Source organism: Diadema antillarum, unplaced genomic scaffold (assembly GCF_040938485.1).
Source record: "Diadema antillarum isolate AM-2024a unplaced genomic scaffold, OU_Dant_1.0 scf00000018, whole genome shotgun sequence".
NCBI classification, from domain to species: domain Eukaryota; kingdom Metazoa; phylum Echinodermata; class Echinoidea; order Diadematoida; family Diadematidae; genus Diadema; species Diadema antillarum.
The window spans coordinates 2,832,310-2,855,087 of record NW_027270907.1 but is presented as its reverse complement, the minus strand read 5'-3'; the positions used below and the strand labels follow the sequence as shown (position 1 = coordinate 2,855,087).

General features: G+C 40.2%; 1 protein-coding gene across 1 annotated transcript; it reads right to left on the bottom strand.

The window, feature by feature from the left end:
- Window positions 1–3,158: 3,158 nt before the first annotated feature.
- LOC139728190 (soma ferritin-like) lies at window positions 3,159–22,731 on the bottom strand. The gene is made up of 5 exons (XM_071639155.1): window positions 22,580–22,731; window positions 20,561–20,689; window positions 9,590–9,736; window positions 5,498–5,623; window positions 3,159–3,548 (listed from the first exon to the last, which is right to left on the bottom strand). The coding sequence occupies exons 2-5, from the start codon at window positions 20,657–20,659 to the stop codon at window positions 3,405–3,407; spliced, it is 516 nt and encodes a 171-aa protein (XP_071495256.1). The 5' UTR covers window positions 20,660–20,689; window positions 22,580–22,731; the 3' UTR covers window positions 3,159–3,404.
- Window positions 22,732–22,778: the final 47 nt, after the last annotated feature.

The window sequence follows — 22,778 nt, the reverse complement described above, 5'->3', positions numbered from 1 at the left end:
TATGGAACTCATGCCATACATTGGTTCTGTACATGAACAATTGCAACAAGGAAATACTGGAAAATAATGATTTCCTGAGTTATTATATGTGATAGGAAAAGAGGAAAAACAGAAAGGATATTGGAATCAAATCAAACCTGTTAATATGTCTTCAAATTATGTCAAGTTTGCGGACACTACCTAAAGCATAGTGTAGCAGTAGGAATTTTCTCGGTGTGAAATTTTCACACATTTCATTACAACATAACAGTGCAAAAATAAAACCATGTGAATCTTTTTGCTTGTCACAATGTAATACTATTTTAAATTTTGATTCCACTGAACTGAAAATACACGAAATGCAGAAAATGACCACTTGTTTTAATACAATAATTGCTGTTTGTACTACTGGTATGTACAAGTTGCATGGAATCTTGCAATGGCATGATGTTCCAGTGTGACTGAGTTCTACAATGCATTGACAACATGAAGCCCCTAATTTCTTCTTCTTCTTCATTTTCTTTTTATTTAAACATGGTGAAGAAATGCCTAACGGAACAACAGTTATACTAGGATTTCAGAATGTTAAGTTTTGTACAAATACATATCCTTGTTCCACTGCACATGAATTAAGTCCCGTAGTATCGGGGACACTTGGTATGTAAAAGAGTTTAGATTTACATCCAATAACTTTATGTACAAGATTTTTTTACCCTTTTTTATGGTCCCGTTGGAAAACATTTCTTTTGCTACTTGTGACTTCTTATGTGAACAACTGTCTGCCATAGTGAACAGAATTTCCTGGTTCATCTCACTCCTTCACTGAGTTTCCACTAGAGCATGTCTGATTTGATAGAGATCCTGTTGCCCAAAATTATGATTATCGTTTGTTTTGTTTTGGTTTTTTTTTGGGGGGGGAGGGGGAGGGGGAGGGGGGAGGGGGGAGGGGGGAGGGGGGAGGGGGAGGGGGGTGAGCAAGAGCTTTACAGAGGGAAGCATTTCATGAATCAGTTTGGTCGGATATTTAGACAAATAATTACAAGCTACTGAAGTCCTTGCATCTGATTGGCTGAGGGCAAATTTCCCCCGACAACTTCGTCGGACAACATGCTTCATGAAATGCCCCCCTGGTCCACTCTACTACTCACAATCTAAATAGATGAAACTGAAAATGTAGTAAATTCAAGGAGGCTTTGGTATAGAAAAACGATTTCTCTTGCTTGAGATTCCTACAGGCATGCTCATCTTTGTGTCTTCTACTGAATGATCAGTCCACAGGGAAAGGAACGATTGCATCCATTCTATCGTCACATGTCATCTCATTCCATGCCACATACAGCAATATTTGCATGTGCGATACATTGACAGGAACAACAGTTCCAATGAGAGCAAAAAATTTCACAATACATGATCCAGTATTAAACAAGATTGAGATTACTGTATTTTGCAAGTTTAAATTTTCACAAATCGGGACTTCCTGACGATTTCGCGAGTGGTTAAATTCGCGATCGTGGAGTACCGTACTGAATGGAGAAATGTATGTACGTGTGCGTCACATTCATACTGGGATCAGAGTCATTATTTTTGCGTGTCTTTAATTTCCCGAATAGTGCCTGACTCGCGAAATTCACGAAAATAAAAACCTCGCGAAATATTGAGTGAATACAGTCGTTTGGTTTTCTGTCTAGTCTCAACTCCAGACAAATCTAGCAGATTTCTAACGCAAGGCTCCACACTCGCATACACTGTAGGACATGATATTACTACTGTAGCACTATTTGATACGTAGAAAACTAAATTTTCCCTCTACCAGTAAACTTCTAGCAGGAAAAACTAAGAAAAAGGCAATCACAATGGCTCATTTGCACCTGAGGTTGTGCCGAGGTAATGATTCATTTTTTATATGACACACACACACACACACAAAAATTAATCAAATATTGGGGCATGAATTCTAATCAGATAAATTGAATGCCTTAATATGTGGAGACACAACACTTATAGTTGCATTAAAGCATTAACCAGATATTATCCATCATTTTTCTTGAGGTCCATAAGGGCTGACAACTGTCCAATAGAGTGATTTGGTTCGCACAAGAAGAGTTACAATTTGAATACTTAAATACCCTGATTACTTCATTTGTCATGTCAATACTGGACTACTGGACTAGCATCAATACTGGACTAAGAAAAACATTTTGTCAAATGACAATTACACATGTGGAAGTTCTTTTTTCATGATGTTGCAGAATGCAACAAAAATAGATGAATAAAGATAAATGAATCTAAAAGTAAGTAAACATGGTAATCACATTCTACTCCTGTTGTAAGTACTCCTGCATTCCTGTAAGTATACTCCTGTGTTTGTCCTGAATGAATAAATGCCTGGTAGTAAAACTGACCTTGAATATCATGATTGGCACTTGTTGTCTCAAGACGACTGGTATGCTCTTAATCTTTGTGGAAACCTAATACTGTAAACATGGAACATTTTGCTGTTGGGTACATCAAGAATTTTGCGCTTGACTGAACGTCCACAAAAACAGTTTACATGCGCACAATTTTTTGATGACTTACAATTTGAAACAAAGATATTCTCAAGCTCTAGATCAAAATTGAGCAACCTTCAAAGAAAATTGGTCAAGCGACAAGAATAAACTATGAGAAGTTTCCCCTTTTGCAGTCAACATGCAGACAAACATGGGACAACTATAAAACATTAAATTCACTGCATTTGCCTATTCATCTTTACTAAAAAGATATACGACCAACTTGAAGTCACCACTGGGTTTTCCCTCAATCAAAATCTTCACGTCATTTTGTAAATTTCTTTTTGAGGTATATCTTTCCTTCATGCTGTATTATTTACATGTTATCACTAAAATCACCCCCCCCCCCCCCTCCCCAAGCTGCAGTTGCGATGATCCTACTCTCACTGATACCATGAAACACCCATGAAATGATGCTGGTGTATCTGGTGCTAATGCCATTACTCACAATTCAAATCTCTTAAGGACTTTTGAAGATCATTAATATCAGTTCAAGTCAAGTTAAATGAATGGAATATAATCCAATAAACAAAGCAGGAGAAGTTCCAACAAAATGATATTGGCAGGATTTCATACTCAATTCATGTCAATTCTTCTTCTTCTTTTTTTTTTTTAAATCTGAAACTCCTACCATCCTGTTTATTGGATCATTCCCTTATTTACATTACTTTGAACATGAGAGATTCTTCCCTTTAAGCCAGCTGAGAAACAGGAGGGTTATGACTTCACAAAGAAAATCTCTTCAGAGGCTAATCTCCCAGGACCCCAGCTGACGATTGATTTGCAGCAATTTCAGGCACCTCCCCTGTCTTGTTTTACCTACTATGAAAGCAGCCCTCCTCGCACTGACTGCATATTCAGTGTCCGTCTGCACCCTTAGGCACTGGCTCCCAGGTTTGCGCTGAACTGGTACTCCCCTAGACCTGGTCCCACCCTCTTGATGTTGGTGATGTGCTCGCCGACGCTCTTGATCACTTCCGTCTGCTTCGCCAGGAACATATCCTCCACAAAATCAGCCATCTGTGGAAAGAGAGAGAGTGAAAAGAAGGGGGGGGGGGGTGGTAGGGAAGGAGAGAGAGAAAAAGAAAGAGGTGAACCAACATCGTAAGCTCCGTTTTAACCCATTGAGGCCAGACTGATTTGGCTACAACACGCATTTCCCATAGATACTTGCCCAAGTATACTCGGGATTCATCCTGAACAGGTTAACAGACTCACTCTGAGGCTCTCCGGGCGTTCTCCGGCGAAGAATCACCCTGTTGACATTCCACAAATTCCATCAAAATGCGGGTTGAACGATAAGTGCCCAGTTTTAACAAGCATTGCTCAATAACCTTCTGGGAGAATATGCTATCCTTGGCCAATTTGACATACACTGAAAATTGAAGCATATCACATCATTGTCACTGCAGTAGCATATCATGATTGCGTATTAATGTGGATGCGTATGCTGATAGAGGCATGTAGGTCATGTATCTACATAGGTGTTTGAATTTGAATTCATTGCAACTTCATGGGGTGGAACACCCTGATCAGCAGAGCTGGTTTCCATAGGGGTCCACATTGTTTGAATTACTGGTTTTCCTTAAAATATGTTTAATGTGATGATTAATGTCATTTTTCTTTAAAAAAAATAGAGGAAGTAAAGTAATAAAATCAACCACATTCACTCGCAGAGCCTGACCATATGATACAGTTTAACCCACAGAGCTCCGTGAGTAAGATTGTAACCACACACAGACCATTGCTGTACATAAGTCGCCATACAATATTGTACTTTGCACGGCATCTGGTCAGGCTAATACATAAGGAAAGTTCACAGGGTTTATGATTTAAAGAAGCCTTGTATTTACCTCATGTTCTTTACTGTACATTCTAAAACACTACAAGCCCCTCCGCCAAGCTGCTCATTTCCACCCATGCACACATGATGATAATTGCCCGATACCCCAATGATAAAGACCCCGTTTACAGTGCGGGGCTGGGCCGAGCCGCGGCCGAGCCGCGGCTGAGCCCAGCCTCAATTGCGAGGCCGGGCCCCACAATTTTGTCCGTTTACACTGCCGGGCTCGGCCGCACTTTTGATTCAAACCTTTCAATATTTTGTCGTAGTGGCGCTCTGCTTGCAAACAAACGCAATTCCGTGGAGACGAAGTCGCCATTCGGGCAAAGGCCTTTGCCGAAGGAAAAAATCATTTGCAGGACAAAACCACCTTAAACTATACTAGTTTTCGACGTTGAGGGGGTTAATATCCTGAATAGCGAAATAGTACAGCAGAGGGTTTGGAAGCCAGACTAAAATTGGCCACGCATTTGGCCCAGTTTGCGTTTACACCGAGAAAAGGCCGAGACTACCTCCAGAGCGTGGCCAAATGCGAGGCCAATTTTGGCCTCGCATTTGGCCTTTTGCGCGTTTACACTGAAATGAAGGCGGGCTCTGCCGCGGCCGAGCCGCGGCCGAGCCTCGCACTGTAAACTGGGTCAAAGAAGCCTCGCGTTTACCTCACCAGTTTCCTGCTTCATGGCACCATGAGCAAAGCAAATACTTCAAATACCTCAAATACGCGCAGCTTGAACTCCCAAGTTCAATGACCCTACTTGCCCAAAGATTAAAAAATCCTTCAGAAATTCACAAAGATTCCCAGATCACTACCAAAATTTAACTGCCTGTTCCTTGTGCCATTACTAACTTTTCCTGTAAGTTTCATTCATATCCATTCACAACTTTTTTATTTAATTTGCAAACAGACAGACAAATAAAACAAACAAAGATACACTAGTAAACACATTTCTCCTTGGCGGAGGCAAAGGTACAGTCCCAAAGTTGAAAAATGTGGTTCCTGGGACTTGATGGGTTAATTACTCCAGTAGGGCATGAAAACTGGACCTTCTTGGTAAAACTTGTCCAAAGTACAAATCACTACACTACTACACCCCCCCCCCCACCACCAACCCCAACTAGATCTCACCTGTTCATCATGGTGCTTCTCGGCGACGTTGTACAGCTCCAGGTAATTAGTGTTTGAGGCCTTCTCTGCATCCAGGGCGAGCTCCATAGTCTCTAGCACTGAGCCAAACTCATCCTTAGCAATCACCTGCAGGATGGATGGGGGAAGGGGTTATAATGGTCATTCCAGGTCTGGAACTCAGAGAGCCAACCCCAAGTATCTCTTCACTGGTCAGCAAATTCTCCCGCCTGGACCCCTGACAAAGTGAAGACTTTGATCACACAAACATTACGGAACTTTCGCTACACGATGGGAAGACCAATAGGATGCGGAAGCACTCAGCTGTGACTTTCTCCACATTCGGACTCCCGTCCCAATATCTATTACAAAAGCAGTTTCGCCTTTCTGTGCAGCCATGGCGACAAGATCGCTGATTGGCTGGCTGCTCAATCGTGCCCAACATCAGGACCGGACGCTATTTTGGCTGAGAACCGTTCTCGTTTTCCCCAGGACGGGAGGTTTTTCAGATTGAGCATGGGCAGAAACAAATTTTGCATGCAGCACGCTCAACTAGCGGCTGTGTTGTGCTTGCCAAAGTTTTCGTTAATAGCACAATACTACCTCCCTTGCGGCTGAAGTCAAGGGCCTGGAAGCTGTAGGGGTAAGGATGCTTTCTGGTATTATCTCTGCCTGTTTCAAACATATGACACAACTAAAGCTAGACAGGAGACAGCTTAAACCTAATGTGGGAGAAAATACGTCTTAAAACATGATGTCCAGAGAATTAGAACGGGAGAAATTCAAGCTAGAGCAGGAGTGCACAAGATTTTGAGAAAATGGCCTCAAAGTTGGGAATCTCCAACCAAAAGCGGAAGAGTTAGAGTTTCTGGGAATTTTCTATAAAGACAACTTGTAGCTGACATGGATGATGTTTTAAGGATTCTTTTCAACATCATCTGTTCCCAGTTGAGTACGCCAGCTGATTTATCAAGCCTTCATTTGAGAGGTAGTGTGTGCTACATCTATTCTGTATGTTCAACACCGTACGCGAATGTAAATAATAATTACAAAAAAAAAAAAAAAACATTCCACATGGTTTACTCGGGTAAACTAATGTAATGATCAAGAGACTGTAGAATGATCCAAAACAGTGATCAACATGATTTATCACATGACACTGCACAACGTGATGTACTCCTTGTCCGGGTGAAGGAAAACATAGCCCTATCACCTGATTAGGCATGTTGTGAGAATCGCCTTTTCTGTGCAAGGGACCTTTGAAAACTTGTACACATTTTAAATGCTATATGGGGGTTTTCAGCACTCAAAGCACACAACGGGATCATAGAATGCTTTGCACATGTGCAACTTTGGCCAACTGACAGGGAACAATGGGCCTTGCCACTGACCCATTCTGGTTCGACAGGTGAAGTAAATATTTGGACATTTCAGAACCTCACCTGACCTTTTACTATAATCAAAGACAAATGACCTCTTGATTGTAAATTCTGATAGTTTTCATATGTTTGCTGGTAACATCGTAGCACACATTTCGACCCTGGCCTGCTCCTCTGATTATTTCAGTTATCAGGTTACAAAAACACAAATTCAAAAACAAAGAAAGCAGAGACACTGATCCTTCCCCCTCCCCCGACCTATCAGGCTGAGACATGCAAATATTAAGCAAATAATCAACGTTGGTGAAGGTGATGGGACAAACTATCACTTCCGAGGAGATATGGATGCTGAGGAAAGATAGCGTACACATTCAGATCGCTGAGGAAGTGATAGTTTGTCTCATTGCCTGAAACTAAAAGTTGATGATTTGCTTTATATTCCACATCTAGAGTCCTAGAAATTCCCATTTTATTCCACATCTGAAACCGTTTTTAATATAGCTGTCTTTAGGTTTCCTTAATAGGGCTTAGGCTAGGTATGCGCGTAGATGACAAAACAATGAATTTGCTGCACGCACCGCGCGGCACCGAAGTGAAAGTGCGTTGCACTGTGTACTATTAAGTGACCTAGGTCACATGATAGTCCACAGTGCAACGCACTTTTATTTTGCGTGTACTCATCTTGCGTTAGGACTGTGTGGACGGTGTGGAGATCAGCGAAACAAAAGGGACTATCAACATAGAGTGTAACAAACTTTTCTTCTCAGGTGATATGATGGGCAAAACTACGCTTCATCACGTGATCAGCTCTGGACCAATCCTATTGCAACATTCTTAGTATGTGGAATATAAAAGGCAATTTCAAATATTCTAGCAATACGATGGTTTAAAGCTCCGATTTCACCCCGTTTCCTCCACATGAATGCATGTATATAAAGTCATAATTCCTAAAGTCAAGTATACTTGACTGATCAGAGTAAAAGCCCATACAAAACTGATATTAACTCAAACAAGATCAGGGGGACATTTCAAGAAGCATTTTGTCAGACATTTTTCCTGACATATTTGCTCTCAGTCAGTTAGTAGTGTATAACAGTTTGTCAGGGGACAAAAAAAAATCAGACAAAATGTTCCATAAAATGCCCCCTCCCCAACTAACCATACTTGAAACAAGGATTCTCTCTATTGTATCAACCCTCCCATCTCTCCTCATGACAACCTCTTACTACAGCAGGCTGTAAACAATCAGTTTGTATCTAGGCTTAAATTTACCAAAGTAGCGTAACGCAAAATCAATGGCTTACATTTGGTTCATGGACTAAAACAAGTGCAAAACAGGCATAATTTACCCATACACAGAGCAACAGGCATTGACTGTAAAGTGAGAAATTTTTGTGTGCATGAAAATTTTGCAAATTTTGCAAGGAGCCCGAATTTGCAAGTTAATAAAATGCATGCAAAGTTTGTCTAGTTAGATACACAATGCAGTTTCCAATACCAGTGCAATACTGGACACTGTTCAGTCAACCTTGCCTAAGTTGAATCTGTTGTCCTGAAGAAATAGTTTCAACTTTGAGTTCTTTGAGAGATTAAAATCAATAGAATATAAAGAGAAGAGGACTTGATAAGACCTTTGACGAGTAAGTGATTATTCGATGTAAATGCACAGTTGACTGCACCTACAATTACTACAAACATATAGTCCATGGGCCAGGCCAGATATTGGTACCACCTGAGGTGGCAAAACCTTTTTGGTGTCATTTTGTTTGTCGGGCATAGATATGCTTATCAAGCTATGATAGCATTTCCAAATGAGTAGCTTAGTCATAATAAATGAATTTTTAACCAATTTGGTGTCGTTGTTACATCCACTTCTGAATTGAAGCTAACCGCTATACAAAAGAAGAGCACTGTTTTCTGTATGTTCCACAGAGCTGTAAAATGTAGCTCTATGGTATGTTCACAGGTGTTCTGTTGTAAATGCGGTGCGCTTAGTCTTTATTCAAGGCAGCGAAGGGAATATCCAAAGATGATGATGTCCACAGCGCTTAGTCTTTATTCTAGACGGCGAAGGGAATATCCAAAGCTTATGATACAGTGTATATCTTTTTATCTAAAAACAACAACAAAAAAGCGATTCCTCATGAATTTAACCGTATTTTTCAATTATTTATCATTTTCCGGCAAAAACGCTACGGTGAAAACGCTAACACCACGCCAAAGTCGCTTTATTTTCATCCAACAATAAAAGATAATGCAAAAACAATGTACCGGTACACTACAATACATTATAATGAATAATAATAATTATTGTAAATAAACAGAGTGATTTTTGTTTAAAACTGATGTATTTGTTGAGAGGGTAGTATAAAAACAGTATAGATAATCCCTTTTATGAGGAACTTTAGAAATGATAACGGTACATTGGTCTAGATAAAGACTAAGCGCACCGTGTGACAGCTGTGGACATCATAACCCTTTGGATATTCCCTTCGCTGCCTTGAATAAAGACTAAGCGCATCACGTTTACAACAGAACACCTGTGGACATACGGAAGACAGTGCTCTTCTTTGTATAGTGGTTAGTTTCTATGCCCAACAAACAAACTGACACCAAAAAGGTTTTGCCACCTCAGGTGGTACCAACAACCTATTTTTCGGGTCTTGGCCTATGGACTAATGGTGAACTTTTCTTTTCTGAGGTGAGTTCTACCTACCTTTATGTCATTCATTTTGATTCGGCCACCCCTCTCATTCTGGAACTTTAACAGCACCATGGCGTGCTCCCGTTTTGAGTCCGACATGCCCTTGAAATAGTCGTGGAATCCCTTCAGCGCCACATCGTCCCGATCGAAGTGGAAGGCCTGTGAAATGAGAAGTACGTGGTTGGCCTTCACACTTGCCGGTCACACTGGGAACTGCACTGACAGCATGCCATTATTATCATGTGCTATTATCTTCTCCATCCAATTTGGATAACAATCAAGAGTAGCTCAACATAAAGAATGATCATCTTCTTTCCAGCTTTGCAATCGGCATGTTCTGATTCATTAGCAAACTCCTCAGCATTGCTAGTAATATGGAAAGTACAGCATACATAACATGTTTACGGACACCATTTTGCGTATGTCTGGAAGCATGATCAAAATACTCTCCTACATTTTCTCATTCTTTATCTTAAAGGGTGTTTACAGTTCTGGTCCAGGTGAGGATTTAGCATTTAATGTTTTGCGATATATTCAGAAACCACTCTATAAGATGTCAAAGAGCATGCAATTCTAGTTTAAAGGGGTATCAAAAGTTTATTTGATGAAAATCGGTTTAGGAATGGCTGAGATATCCAAAAACAAGGTGAAACAAAGAGATCCTAATAAAGTTGTGGCCTGTCGCCTTTTACATGTATTATCATCACTTTTTTGGATATCTCAGCCATTTGAAAACCAAGTTTCATCAAATAAATGTATTTAAGAATGTTCAAAACATGAATACCCACCTCAACCAGTACTGTACAGTCCCTTTAAATTCAAACCAGCCAAACAGTCACTTCTCACACTGTCATCGTCTTGTGGTTAGAGAACATTGCATGCATCTAGGTCTTTTCAAAAGTTATGCTCAGGACTGTTTGATAACATGACCATATTATATGGATTATAGGTAGGACTTGGATGAGGGCAGATTTAACATTCTAAACCATGCATAGCAATAATACAAACCCAAAAGCCTGCTGGCCAGGGCAACTATCTGCATAATAAGACTTTTTCATATTGCAGTGGCTCAATTTCAGAAGCTGAAGAATTTCAGAAACATTGCCATTACAGCTTTACAAGATATGATATTCATGCATTAAGAAAAAAAAAAAACACAAAACATATAAAAAAGTGCTGAGTCACAATCACAAGATCTTGTATTAACGGGGGTCTATAAATTTTACTTGGACTGTTTACTGCTCCACGATATTGAGTCTACTAAGTTTACAAATGAATTGAATTGAATTCATTAGTTTCTATCAACACTACTGTCTGACAGGAAAAAAAGTAGTACCTATCACTCAGAGGTTTTTATACAAGTTTCAAACACTGTCAAACTATGCTGTTTGAAATGCATGTAGACACAGAATCTGTAAAATTTGTGTGTCTGCAATTGAATCTTCATCTAATTGAAGGAGGCAGACTTACAGACCTCCCAAAATGCAGCAAAACATTAAATATGAACCTCAGGGGACTTGTTTAGGCCACTGCTGAGAAATTTGGAAGTCAACAGTTATCTACAATTTGAATAATGCACAAAACTCAACTACTCAGTACAGTAGTTCTGTGTGTCAGCCACACTTAAGCCTTTTTGTTGCAGTCTTCTGTATTTTTTATCTATAAACACAAATCTAAAAGTATAAGAGCTGATGTAATAACATATAGAGTGTGTGGCAAGAATATATAGAAGTGTTTGTAAGTTTTGATGACCTTTCTTCACAAAATATACATGATGGACACACATGCAGTGCATGGGTCTGCAAAGGTACAAATGTAGCCTAGTAATGTACTGGAATTTACGGTGAGCCCAGAAAAAAAAAATCAATTCAAAATCTAATGGTCAATAAAAATGTAATAAATGTTACCTTCCACTTCAATACTTTATGGGAGTTTCTAAAATGATACTCTCTTCACCATACCACTGTATTTATACAACTCTTCATCTAAGGCGTGACAGATTTTATCTCACGAGCGTTCGCCCGCGTCCGGCATGCCTTCTTATCTGTTAAGTAGCCAGCTTGGCACGAGCTTGGCATGCGCCCATGCCGTCCGCGTTCCGGGAACGCCAGCTTAAAAGTCTTTTGTTTAGTGCCTTTGTTTCGAACACAATAGCGTCAACTTCACTGCACCCAATCGACCACGAAGCCATCGCTCCATGTAGCCAGCGTTCGGGAACGCCCGGATTAAGTCTTCCCTTTGTCTTGTGCTTAACACTTACACAGTTGATTTCATGGAAGCTTAAAAAACGGACAAACTAGCAAACAAATGAAACAACGAAAGGCATTGCACTATTACGCGTTAGTAACGCTGTGATTACCTTAATTTGCGTCGATGAGAGGCGTAATCAAGAAGTATCTGAAATAGTATCCGAAATATAGTATTTGTTCCCCTTACATGAGCGTGAGACCACTCTTGTAAGCAGCTTCTCTGGTGAAGCAAAATGTGTGTAATGAAGTGACAAGTGTATAAGAAAAACATTCACAATAGCTAGGTAGATTGACGGAAACTTGACACCCATGGCCGTGCCAGCCAGGCAACAAGCTGGTGGAAATTTCCAGGAACTTCAAAGCAGGTTTGCCGCCAGGCAAAAACCGCAGGGTAAAGGAATTTGCGTACGCGCTGAATGGGTCGTAAACATCGTGTCAATTGCATGGGGCCTGGGAGGGAAGAGGGGCTATGTATAGTACATGTATTAGTAACCCTGTGCTGTGTGTGATACGTGCATGCTGTTGGAGACACGTGCTGTAGTTGGCGAGAGCTAGCTGATGAGAGCTCCCTGCACCTGAAACCAAGGAGGTACCAGGCGAGCTCGCCTAGTACCTCCTTCCTGAAACCAGGGAGGTACATACACATCTGGCTCTGCTGAAACTATGGAGCTTTAGTACAGTAAACCTCGACATTGCTTAAGTCGACACGATAAAAAAGTCCCGATTTTTGTGTTGTTATTCCTTGAAAATTTCTTCGCCTTAGTCGACATTTATAAGTCCACAACTCGCGTAAGTCGACCTGATTTTTTTGTGCCAACTGAGCTGAAATACGTGTTTATTCCCTCGTCTAAGTCGACATAATTTTTCGCTCAAAATCTTATCGCCATTCTCTTAAAAAAGAATAAATTGTTTTCCCGCTCTGATTCGCTGCATTTGTAATCGGTAATTCCCTAGTGTATGGCGTGGTAGCGTTCGCGCCATGCGTCCATATTGTCTTGTACGCCAGAAATGAAAGGGCATACATTCATTTACATTGGAGAATTACATGTAGTTGGCTACCCAAAGCAGTTCACTTTCCCCCTTTTCTGCTCGTTATTCTCAAAACGCAAAAACTTTGTACACATAAAGGTCCTAGTAGAAAATCATTATCAGAACATGAAATACACGTGTAGGTGTTTCTGTTTATCCGAATATTCTAACGTTAATTATTCCGAAGCGTTAATAGAAACCTGGGCCCGTTTTTAGAAAATTAATCAAATGCAGCTACATGTAATTAAATGCAGCTGAAAATTAAATGCAGGTGTATCAAATCACGAGCAACTTTGCACATAAACGCAAGTGCGTTGCTGCCAAAAGGCTTGCGTTTGATATAGTATGAAACTAGAAAATAGTTGTATGAACCTGAAACTCAATTGCGTTGAAACGCAACTCTAAAAATCAAATGAAGTCCATCAATCACGCGCAACGCTGTATTCAAACGCAAGAGCGTTGCAGGGAAGACTTGAGGTTTTCGTAAAGAAACTATAGAGAAACTGCGTTTAAAAGCATCTCTTAACATCTACGGAGGTGCGTTATTGTTGAAAAGTCTTGCATTATTTTGTTTGTTTTTTCGTATGCAAAATTAAAAATTAAACGCAGCTCTGAAAATCAAATGCAATTGTAAGTCCATGTCATCACGCGGAACCCGAACGCTGAATAGACTTGCGTTTGATATACGAAACTTGAAAATTGTAGGGAACTTCTTTAAAACTCAGTTGCGTTTCAACGCGATTCTAAAAATCCAATGCAAGTCCATCAAATCACACGCGACGCTGTATTTAAACGCAAGAGCATTGCAGAAAAGACATACTTTTTGTACGAAATTATAAGAAACTGCGTTTAAACGCATCTCTAAACATCTACGGAAGTGAGTTATTGTTGAAAAGACCTGCATTATTTTTTACTTCTTACGCAAAATTAAGAATTAAACGCAACCCCCAAAATCAAATGCAAGTCCATCAAACACGGAACGCTGAAAAGACTTGCATTTCATAATCATCCGACACTAGAAAATTGTAAGAAACTTAAACTCAATTGCGTTTAAACACTAATTCTAATAGTCAAATGCAAGTCCATCAAATCACAAGCAACGCTGTATCTAAAACGCAAGAGCGTTGCAGAAAAGACTTGCGGTTTTTGTACGAAACTAAAAACTGCGTTTAAACGCATAAAAAACTATAAACCGAAGCGTGTTATTGTTGAAAAGACTTGAATCATTTTTTATTTCGTAACGGAACTTTCGCCATGATTGAACTTAGTCTGCACTAGCAGGGGAAAGACATCGCAACATTAACACGTTTCAAACTACCGAAACGCATCGTGCTTCACGAAATGTCGATGAAAAAAATAGTAGCAAATTATTGTTACTGTAGTTCGCTATTCCGAAGGTTTAAATCTCAGTCCAAAGTTAAATAAGTTCGACGATGGAAAGATGTTTATCTTTACGAAGGTTAGTAATCCGAAAGATGTCGTTTCCGGATTAACAATTTTTCTTGTTTTTATTTCAGACTGGCCCGCGCCGTACAGAGCGGTAATGTTGCGAATCGGAGCGCGAGAACAATTCATTTTCAGAGTATGGCAATAGAAATGTAAGCAAAACAAATAAAAATATGGCGACTTAGGGAAGGAAAATCACACATCCTCCTTCAACTCAGTCGGCACTGAAAAATTATCTCGACAGAATCATACGAATTCACACGCATATCTTCACAGCAACGCACTTCAATTTAAATCGCAAATTTGCATGCACTTTGGGGAATATGCGTTTGTTTTGTTCATATCAAATTTAAAACGTACAGTGTCTAGAAACGGGTCCATGTTTCGGATCCCGCTCTTTCAAAAGCTCTCAAGATTTTTGTGTTTTGTGCATTGCCGTTACTAACTTCGCGTATATGTGCTTCTTTCGCAATAAAACTCGAATTAAGATGTACACAGCGATAGAGGCTCAGCTCAGTAGATACTTGCCTCCAGTGACAATATTCTTGTGTACAACAAAAGAGTTTGTGAGCCCATTCGCGCAATGTCTATTCATACCTATACCTGGTGCCCGATCGATACTTTCATTGTTTGATGGCACATGGTATTGTAGTTGACCATGGAAAGGGGATACTGTCATAATAGGCCTACAGCTTGACTATTTCCGCACAGGAGGAATACCAACCTGTCCATTCTCAAGTCGACCTGCAAAGAGAATCTCGCTTTTGAGCATTTCAGGCTCTTGGAGAATTATGGGAGGAACGGGTTAGAAAACTCATTTAAACTATGAATGTAATTATCCCTCTTCCCTGGTTATGTAATGGGCTGTTTAGAGCTCATCAGTGAAGATTGAAAGTAAGCCTACTTTTTGCAAAGCGTATTATAATGACAACTTGTGCAACAATAATTAACCTGGCTATTTGTTAACTGGCAAAATGTAATGTTTGAGCTTATTTTCTTATAGGTCAGCAAGACGATATGCGGATTCCGTAAACTTCTTGGTAAAACCTAATGTCCTGAGAGAAGACTTACTAATTTACCCGCGCTTGGAACGGATAAGTCTACCGACTCTCACCAGGAAAAATTTCTTCAGTACTACATACAGTGCTAGCCGTATATAGTGTATGATAGGTTATCTTTATAACAGGCGGGAAGGACGGTGCATCTTCTACAAATGATTTGTCTCTCGTGGAAGAAAACCCGTCTCCTTGCGTGAATTTTAGCTCCTTTTTCAAGCTTGCGGGAAACGCGATGCTGGGATGGACCAAACGTAATCACAAAGCGAGGAACGTCGTTGTGAACATAAAAACTGAGAAATATGCAAGAAACAGTAACGGTCATTTTCATCTCTGTCTGCAATTAATTATTCCAAAATTTCGTTAATCACATAGAATGCAATTAAGTTCGTTTTGATGAATATTCAAGAACACACACACACACAAAATAAAAAAGTTATTCCGAAAGTTCGTGAACTAGAAAACGAAATGCCTTAATCTTATTATATTTTGTTAGGATATAATTATATTTCACTGCTTGAAACGCAGTGAAGGGGGGGGGGGTCATAAAGCTGTTCGTAAAGATACGAACGACTTACGAGTGACTGATGATAAGTTCTTGTGCTGAATTATGGAAATTCTGATAAGTATAGCACATCAGAACTGATCACCAGTCGCTCGTAAGTTGTTCGTAACTGTACAAACAGATTTATTAAACGCCCCCCCCGTAACACAATAATGTGATACTAGAAAGCTTTAATGTCATGCTGAGTTGAGTAACCAAGTCAGTGGTACTTCATATTTTATGCAGTGTTTCAAAGTGACAGATTATGAGAAAGATGTATCAATGTTACATTCGTGTATATACATTAATTTTGATGGTTTATAGTACTGTTGTACATGCAATTACCATGATCTCGGCAGACGACTGGCCAGCACCAATTGTCTCAATTGGCTTTCCTATGCTTTTTATGTCGCCTACAGAATGGGTATCCTCTGGTCCTTTCAATTCAGGTATTCATAATTGCTTATAAAGCACCCTCTTTAGTTTTTACAATCGGAAGGGAATAGCAGCAAGAAACATCCTCGTTTAAAAGAGGCTTTTCTTAATAGCAGGTATGCCCTTTTTCTTCTGCTTCCCTTGTTTTGGGGCAGCAATAACAGCCATGGAGCTACAAGCAACAAAACTTGTAGCTCCTTGCTAAAGATGCACCCGACACACAAAAGCGCACCGACGTATTCATTTTGCGGCACGGACACAAACACACCGAAGTTCACATCAGGCTGCCGTATTGGTCGATGATATATAGATACCGTCTTATAATTGGATGATTTTCTTTGACTCCTCATAGAATGCTTTCGCCTTATGAAGTGACAGAGGAGGAGCGTAAACGCCGTCGTGCGTCGCTATAAAGAACGACTGCTGTATTGTTTCGTTTAGGGAAAGAATCAGGTTGTGAGCTTGAACGGAAACAGAACCTGAATTTTAAGAGATTGTCATGGTTTTGTTTGTTTACTTGTTCGTTCGTTTGTTTGGTTGTTCGTTTGTTTTTGCTTTTTAGAAAGTGAACTACTGACAATAGCGTACAAATATTCGTATTTAAGGTTTAAAGGGATGTGGAATTGGATTATGTAAAGCTAAAAGCCGCGTTTACACATGTTCACGGCAACCACGGCAGTCACGTTTCAGGCCATCACGGACAAAATGGGACGGACGTGAAACAACGCTGTGAGACGAGATAGGCAAATGTGACAGGCCGTGATTGCCGTGGATGCCGTGTCACATTCTTAAACTGTTAAAAAAAAAAAAAAATTGCCACGGCAGTCCCGGTGCTAATGAGGAATTTAATTTTGTATGCCTTGATAAAATGGGATGAATGCAATGAAACACGACGGCACGTAATAGACCCTAACAAAACTTGGAGGCGGTCCGCAGCGGGACGGGACGGAAAATATTGATAGTCTATAGCCTGATCAGACGCCGTGAGAACAGCGTGTGATAGCTATAGAAGTTCGCCGGGGCGAGGACTGGAACGATCCGAACAAGACTTAGAATGCGAAGGGGGGGGGGGGGGGGGGGGGGGGGGGAACAGGAGAATGTCTCAACTGCATATACTAGTATACCCACAGCGCACTGCATCTCAGGCAAATACAACTTGGCCGCCGGGAACATGGTGTAAACGTAGCTTTAGAGTCTGTAGAATCCACATTTATATCTATTATATAGGCATAACTAAAACTTGATTTCTCGTGACTCTGACACACTTTGACAGACTTTGACAGATTTCTGTGCACAACATGTACATGTAATATTCAATTCCACACACATACACACACACACAAAAGATCTTCGACCTCCTAGACCATTCTCCCGCCCATCATTATCTCTCTGCATCTTTTTCTGTTGTTATTTTGTTCCACCTATGGGGATGTATTCTATGTTCGGCAATAATAGCGCGTTTCATCGTGTTTTGTTTTGTTTTGTTTTATTTCATTTTTAGATTTAGATCGGAAAAGCAATATAGACGGGAGGTAAAATTCTTGAAGCAACTATACAGTTTCAATTTTTAGTTTGACATCGTTCTTATATTTTGATGTTCGTTGCACCTGTAAGGTTCTTGTAATGCGAAAGTTAAATAAGATTCGCTATAATATTCTCGAAAATTCCCTCTGCCGTATTGATATTCGTTAATGTGAAAAATAAATACGATTCATTAATCCGAAACCGCACGAATTTTGTGATTCTAAGGGTGCATTTATCGGGATATTAAATTAATTACGTTACTCTGAAAACGAATAACACAACTTGTTCCTTTTAATTTCTGGGATTAACAAAACATCAGAAAGCAGAGCTTATTTAATTTTCGGATTTTTAGTCTGGCATTGGGGGTTAGTAGTTCGGAAGATAAGTATGGAAAATCTTTGAGGCAAGAAAATAATTTGAATTCCTATTATGGCATCGTTATTTCCTTTGCCTTATGTTCATTATTCCGAAAGAAGAATAAGGTTCGCAAATCCGATGGTTCTTTTTGCTGAACCCGCAAAACACGCAAATTTGATATGCCTTATGTAATGTGTTAATCCAAAATTGTATTAGGGCTCGTTAATACCATTTGTGGCATTATTCCGAAGGTTCGTAAATGTGAGAATGAATTACGTGCATGGTACGAAACTTATGTCATTTTTGGCTAAAAGAAAATTAAAAACGCCGAATCTTTTCCTGTGAAGGGAATATATGGGTTTATTTCTGAACGTGACATCGTTTACTTCTTTGCACGATATTCATCATTCCGGGAAAAAAAAAATATTCAGATGGTTCATTCATCCGAAAATGGAAAAAAAGGTGGGTCGTTTATCTGTAAAGAAATTATCATATTCGTGGTAAGAAACTTCGTTTTCGTATCAGCTATATAACGTCCGAAATTTCGAAACTTATATAAAAAAGAAAAGCGAACCTTCAGCATAATAACAAACTTTAGCGAATCGTAACAGTTTTTTTTTTTTTTTATCAATCGAGCAGTGTGGAATAACAAATCCGACATTTGTTTTAGCATGGTATTGAGCAGAATGTTACTGCTATTCACTTCCAAAAGTAAAAGCAATTATCTGACATTTATTCTGGCATCTTCTGGAGCCGAATGTGATTGCTATTTACTTTCGAAAGTAAAGCAAATATCCGACATTTATTTAATCACCATACGGAATTGAATATTACTCTGATTCATTTCCGAACGTCAAAGGAAACATTCGACATTTATTTTAGCATCTTCCGGAGCTGAATGTTATTGCTATTTACTTTCGAACATAAAAGCAAACATCAGAAATTTATTTTATCATCATACAGAGTTGAATATCATTATTATTCATTTCTGAACGTCAAAGCAAACATTCGACAATTATTTCACCATCTTCCGGAGCGGAATGTTATCCTTATTCATTTCCGAAGGCAAAATCAATTATCTGACATTAATTTAAGCACCGTACGGAGCTGACTCTTACCGTTATTAATTTCCCAAAGTATAAGCAAACATCCGACATTTATTTTAGTATCATACGGAGTCGAATATTACCATTATTCATTTCCAAAATTAAGAGTAAACATCTGACATCTATTTTAGCATCTTACGGAGCCGATTGTTACCGCTGTTCATTTTCGAAAGTAAAGGCAAACATCCGACTTTTTTGGTGGCCCGATCGTACCAAAATCTTCATTTCTTAAATTTCGGTGGCCCGACGCGCGTTTTTGGTGGCCCCGTAAGTGTCGAGCCTTGACTAATGTCATCGAAAAGTAAACCAGAATGCAACTTCTCGCTTGTGAATTACTGCTTGTGAATAATCGCAAAACTTTGGCAAAACTTTTGGAATACCAATCCTGTTCATGACGCTTGGAAACTGCGAGTCGTGAGAATTTTGCGAACTCGTGCAATGTTACTCCGTAGCGTATGCGAGCATGTGGAGTCGCAATCGTTTAACTGTCTGAAGTGCGCGATTTCTCTCACACGTTTTTGCCACGCGATTTATTTTAACTTGCAAGAACGATGTGGAATTCTGGCGTCCACCGTGAATTGTGCACTTGCCGGCGCAAATTGTTCTTTTCAAAGGTGAAGCCGTGCGCGGAAAGCACGTGGTTGGGATAATCCTTGCGTTCCTAAAGCGGAGAGGAACGCCATGAATGCGACTTGTGAGCAAGCCCGTTCTGTTGCGTCCAAGGAACGCCCTCATTAGGCTGATGAATAGAGGGATTAAACCCCCCATTCTGCACGCAGGAGGAATAGGGGCGTCCCCTAACAAAAGGAGGAACGCGAGCATTCCCCACGCGGCCGAACGCTCGCTATATTAAATCTGTCACGCCTAAGGCATGCAAATGGGATTCCCTACTGTACCTTTAAGAAGATGAAGAAGGAGATGATGATGATGAAGAAGAAGAAGAATGATCCCTGTTTTGAATTGGCAACAAGTAGCCTTCTTTCAATGATCTACAATACAATACTGAAAAGGTCACAGGGGCATTTCAGGTGAAGTGCATTGTAAATCGCTGTGCCTAATTTCTAGTCAGAATAAATGTTGGATGAAGGATAGGTCACCAACAGACTCTGTGCAGGTATTTTCCCCAGACACCGGCATTCAAGGTCACAGCACAGACATCTAGGCCACAATGGTTAAAAAAAAAGAAAGAAACAAAATAATAAAATAAAATAAAACAATAAAAACGCATCGAGTGTTACCATGGAAAGATACATGTATGATGAGGTAAGTTGGCGGTTGATCGTCTGATTCACTGCTGCCTCGCATTCCTCATGATAGTTCTGTCGAACTTTCGACATCGTGACTGCGTTGCGTTGTACTCTGGGGCTCTGGTGAGGTAGACATTAAAACGAAAAGTTTTCAAAATTCATGTCGGTTTACAGGTTTGGTTCAATGTCAGGATTCCAAGGTCAAATAATGAATGTTCATGAATTGAAACTTTGTTTTTCAACTGAATGGCCTAAACATTGATTAGAAATGATCATTATAGCTCCACTACACCTCTAGCAGCAGTCTACCCTAACCCTGAGGTGCTACTGTACATAGCGCTTTGCGTTCGGGCTGGTCACAGCTACGTTGTACAGTCTACCATTTAGAACCGCAGTAAAATTCTATTGAAGTTACGAACACTGCATTTTCCATTCTTGTATCTTTTCTAAACTTTTGAATAGTGACTTATGTGTGTGACATATGTATAGTGACAAGGAGTCAGACAGACAAATATGCAACACTTCTTTTTTCTTGTATTCAAAGAGCTATGCAGGCAAAGTCAGTCTAACGTTAATCTTTGTTCTGGGAAGGAAGGCAAGACAAAGGGAAAGAAAACTACTGACAATGACTGCCATGGAAAGGCATGGATGATTCAGTGAGGAAAGCAAAAATAAAAAAAAAATATTTGGCATGTTAGCAGACATTATATTCCACATACTATACTAAGAATGTCGCAATAGGATTGGTCCAGAGCTGATCACGTGCAGAGACTCTAACTCTCCCGTTTTCGACGGGAAATCTCCCGCCGAAAACCCATTTTTGCAAAATCTCCCGTTCTCCGTTTTAGATTTAATTTCTCCCGCCCTGGCTCTTTGTCTCCAGTTGGAAAGGATTTCTTACTCATTTCTATCGAAAGTTGAAAAAATAAGCCTTAAATAGCACCAGAGAGCATCTAGAACCCTGGGAATTTCGCGCTTCGCACACATCAAGTTGGAGTCTCCCGTTTGCTAAGGGTTTCAGGCTGGAGAATCTCCAGATCAGAAGGTGCTTGGGGTTGGAGTCTCTGCACGTGATGAAGCGTAGTTTTGCCCATCACATCACCTGAGAAGAAAAGTTCGTTACACACTCTATGTTGATAGTCCCTTTTGTTTCGCTGATCTCCACACAGTCCACACAGTCCTAACGCAAGATGAGTACGCGCGAAATAGATGTGCGTTGCACTGTGGACTATCATGTGACCTAGGTCACTTGATAGTACACAGTGCAACGCACTTTCACTTTGGTGCCGCGTGGTGCGCGCAGCAAATTCATTGTTTTGTCATCTACGTGCACACATAGCCTAAGCCCTAATATAAGGATACCGAAAGACAGTTAAAACGGTTTCAGATGTGGAATAAAATGGGAATTTCTAGGACCCTAGATGTGGAATATAAAGCAAATGGCAAATAATCAACTTTTAGTTTCAGGCAATGAGACAAACTATCAGTATCACTTCCTCGGCGATCTGAATGTGTACGCTATCTTTCCACAGCTGCGCTTCTGAAAGATAGCTACATCCAGATCGCCTCAGAAGTGATACTGATATTAAAGTTTGTCCCATCACCTTCACCAACGTTGATTATTTGCTTACTATCCTTCACATAACTATGGGGACCATAACTATACACAGCCGACACAGTCGCTAGATCGCTGTAGCTGTAGTGTACCATGTAGGTAGCTCGCACAGCGTACTTACATGTGTACAGCGTCTGGTCGGCTACATGTATCCTTTACATTGACTTAACCTAACGTTATTAATACTTCGTTTGTAAATGTACAAACCTTCTTTTACGACTCTACGAGATCTACACTTTGCAAAGATCTAAACAATCGGTCTTGCTGGTCTCAATAGACTGAAGAACCTAGGCTATGCCACTGACTAGCTTTTGTAGCTAGGTACCCCTATCTACCGTACCCCTACGCTATCGCTACGGACCGGCAGCGGGACGGGAGGGAACGCGACACCTTACCGTGACCGGATGAACAGACGATTTGGTACTCGATCTTCAGTCCACTTTCTCCTTGAGTATTAATTTGTGGAGCTAGCTGAGAAACTGTCTTCTAGAGGAGCAGACGGTGAATTTTATAAGGACGATAGACACCACACTGCGGGGATACACAGGTGAAATACAGAACTGTAAACGTACACGAAGACTTTTTTGGCCGCTG

What these genes read in the sequence shown, in the direction of transcription:
- LOC139728190 (XM_071639155.1), bottom strand. Translation starts at nt 20,659, where the DNA reads ATGTCGAAAGTTCGACAGAACTATCATGAGGAATGCGAGGCAGCAGTG. An exon ending in CATACATGTATCTTTCCATG is followed by an intron (nt 9,737 to 20,560) that starts GTAACACTCGAT and finishes CTCATTTCACAG; the next exon opens with GCCTTCCACTTCGATCGGGA. An exon ending in TCAAAATGAATGACATAAAG is followed by an intron (nt 5,624 to 9,589) that starts GTAGGTAGAACT and finishes TCCATCCTGCAG; the next exon opens with GTGATTGCTAAGGATGAGTT.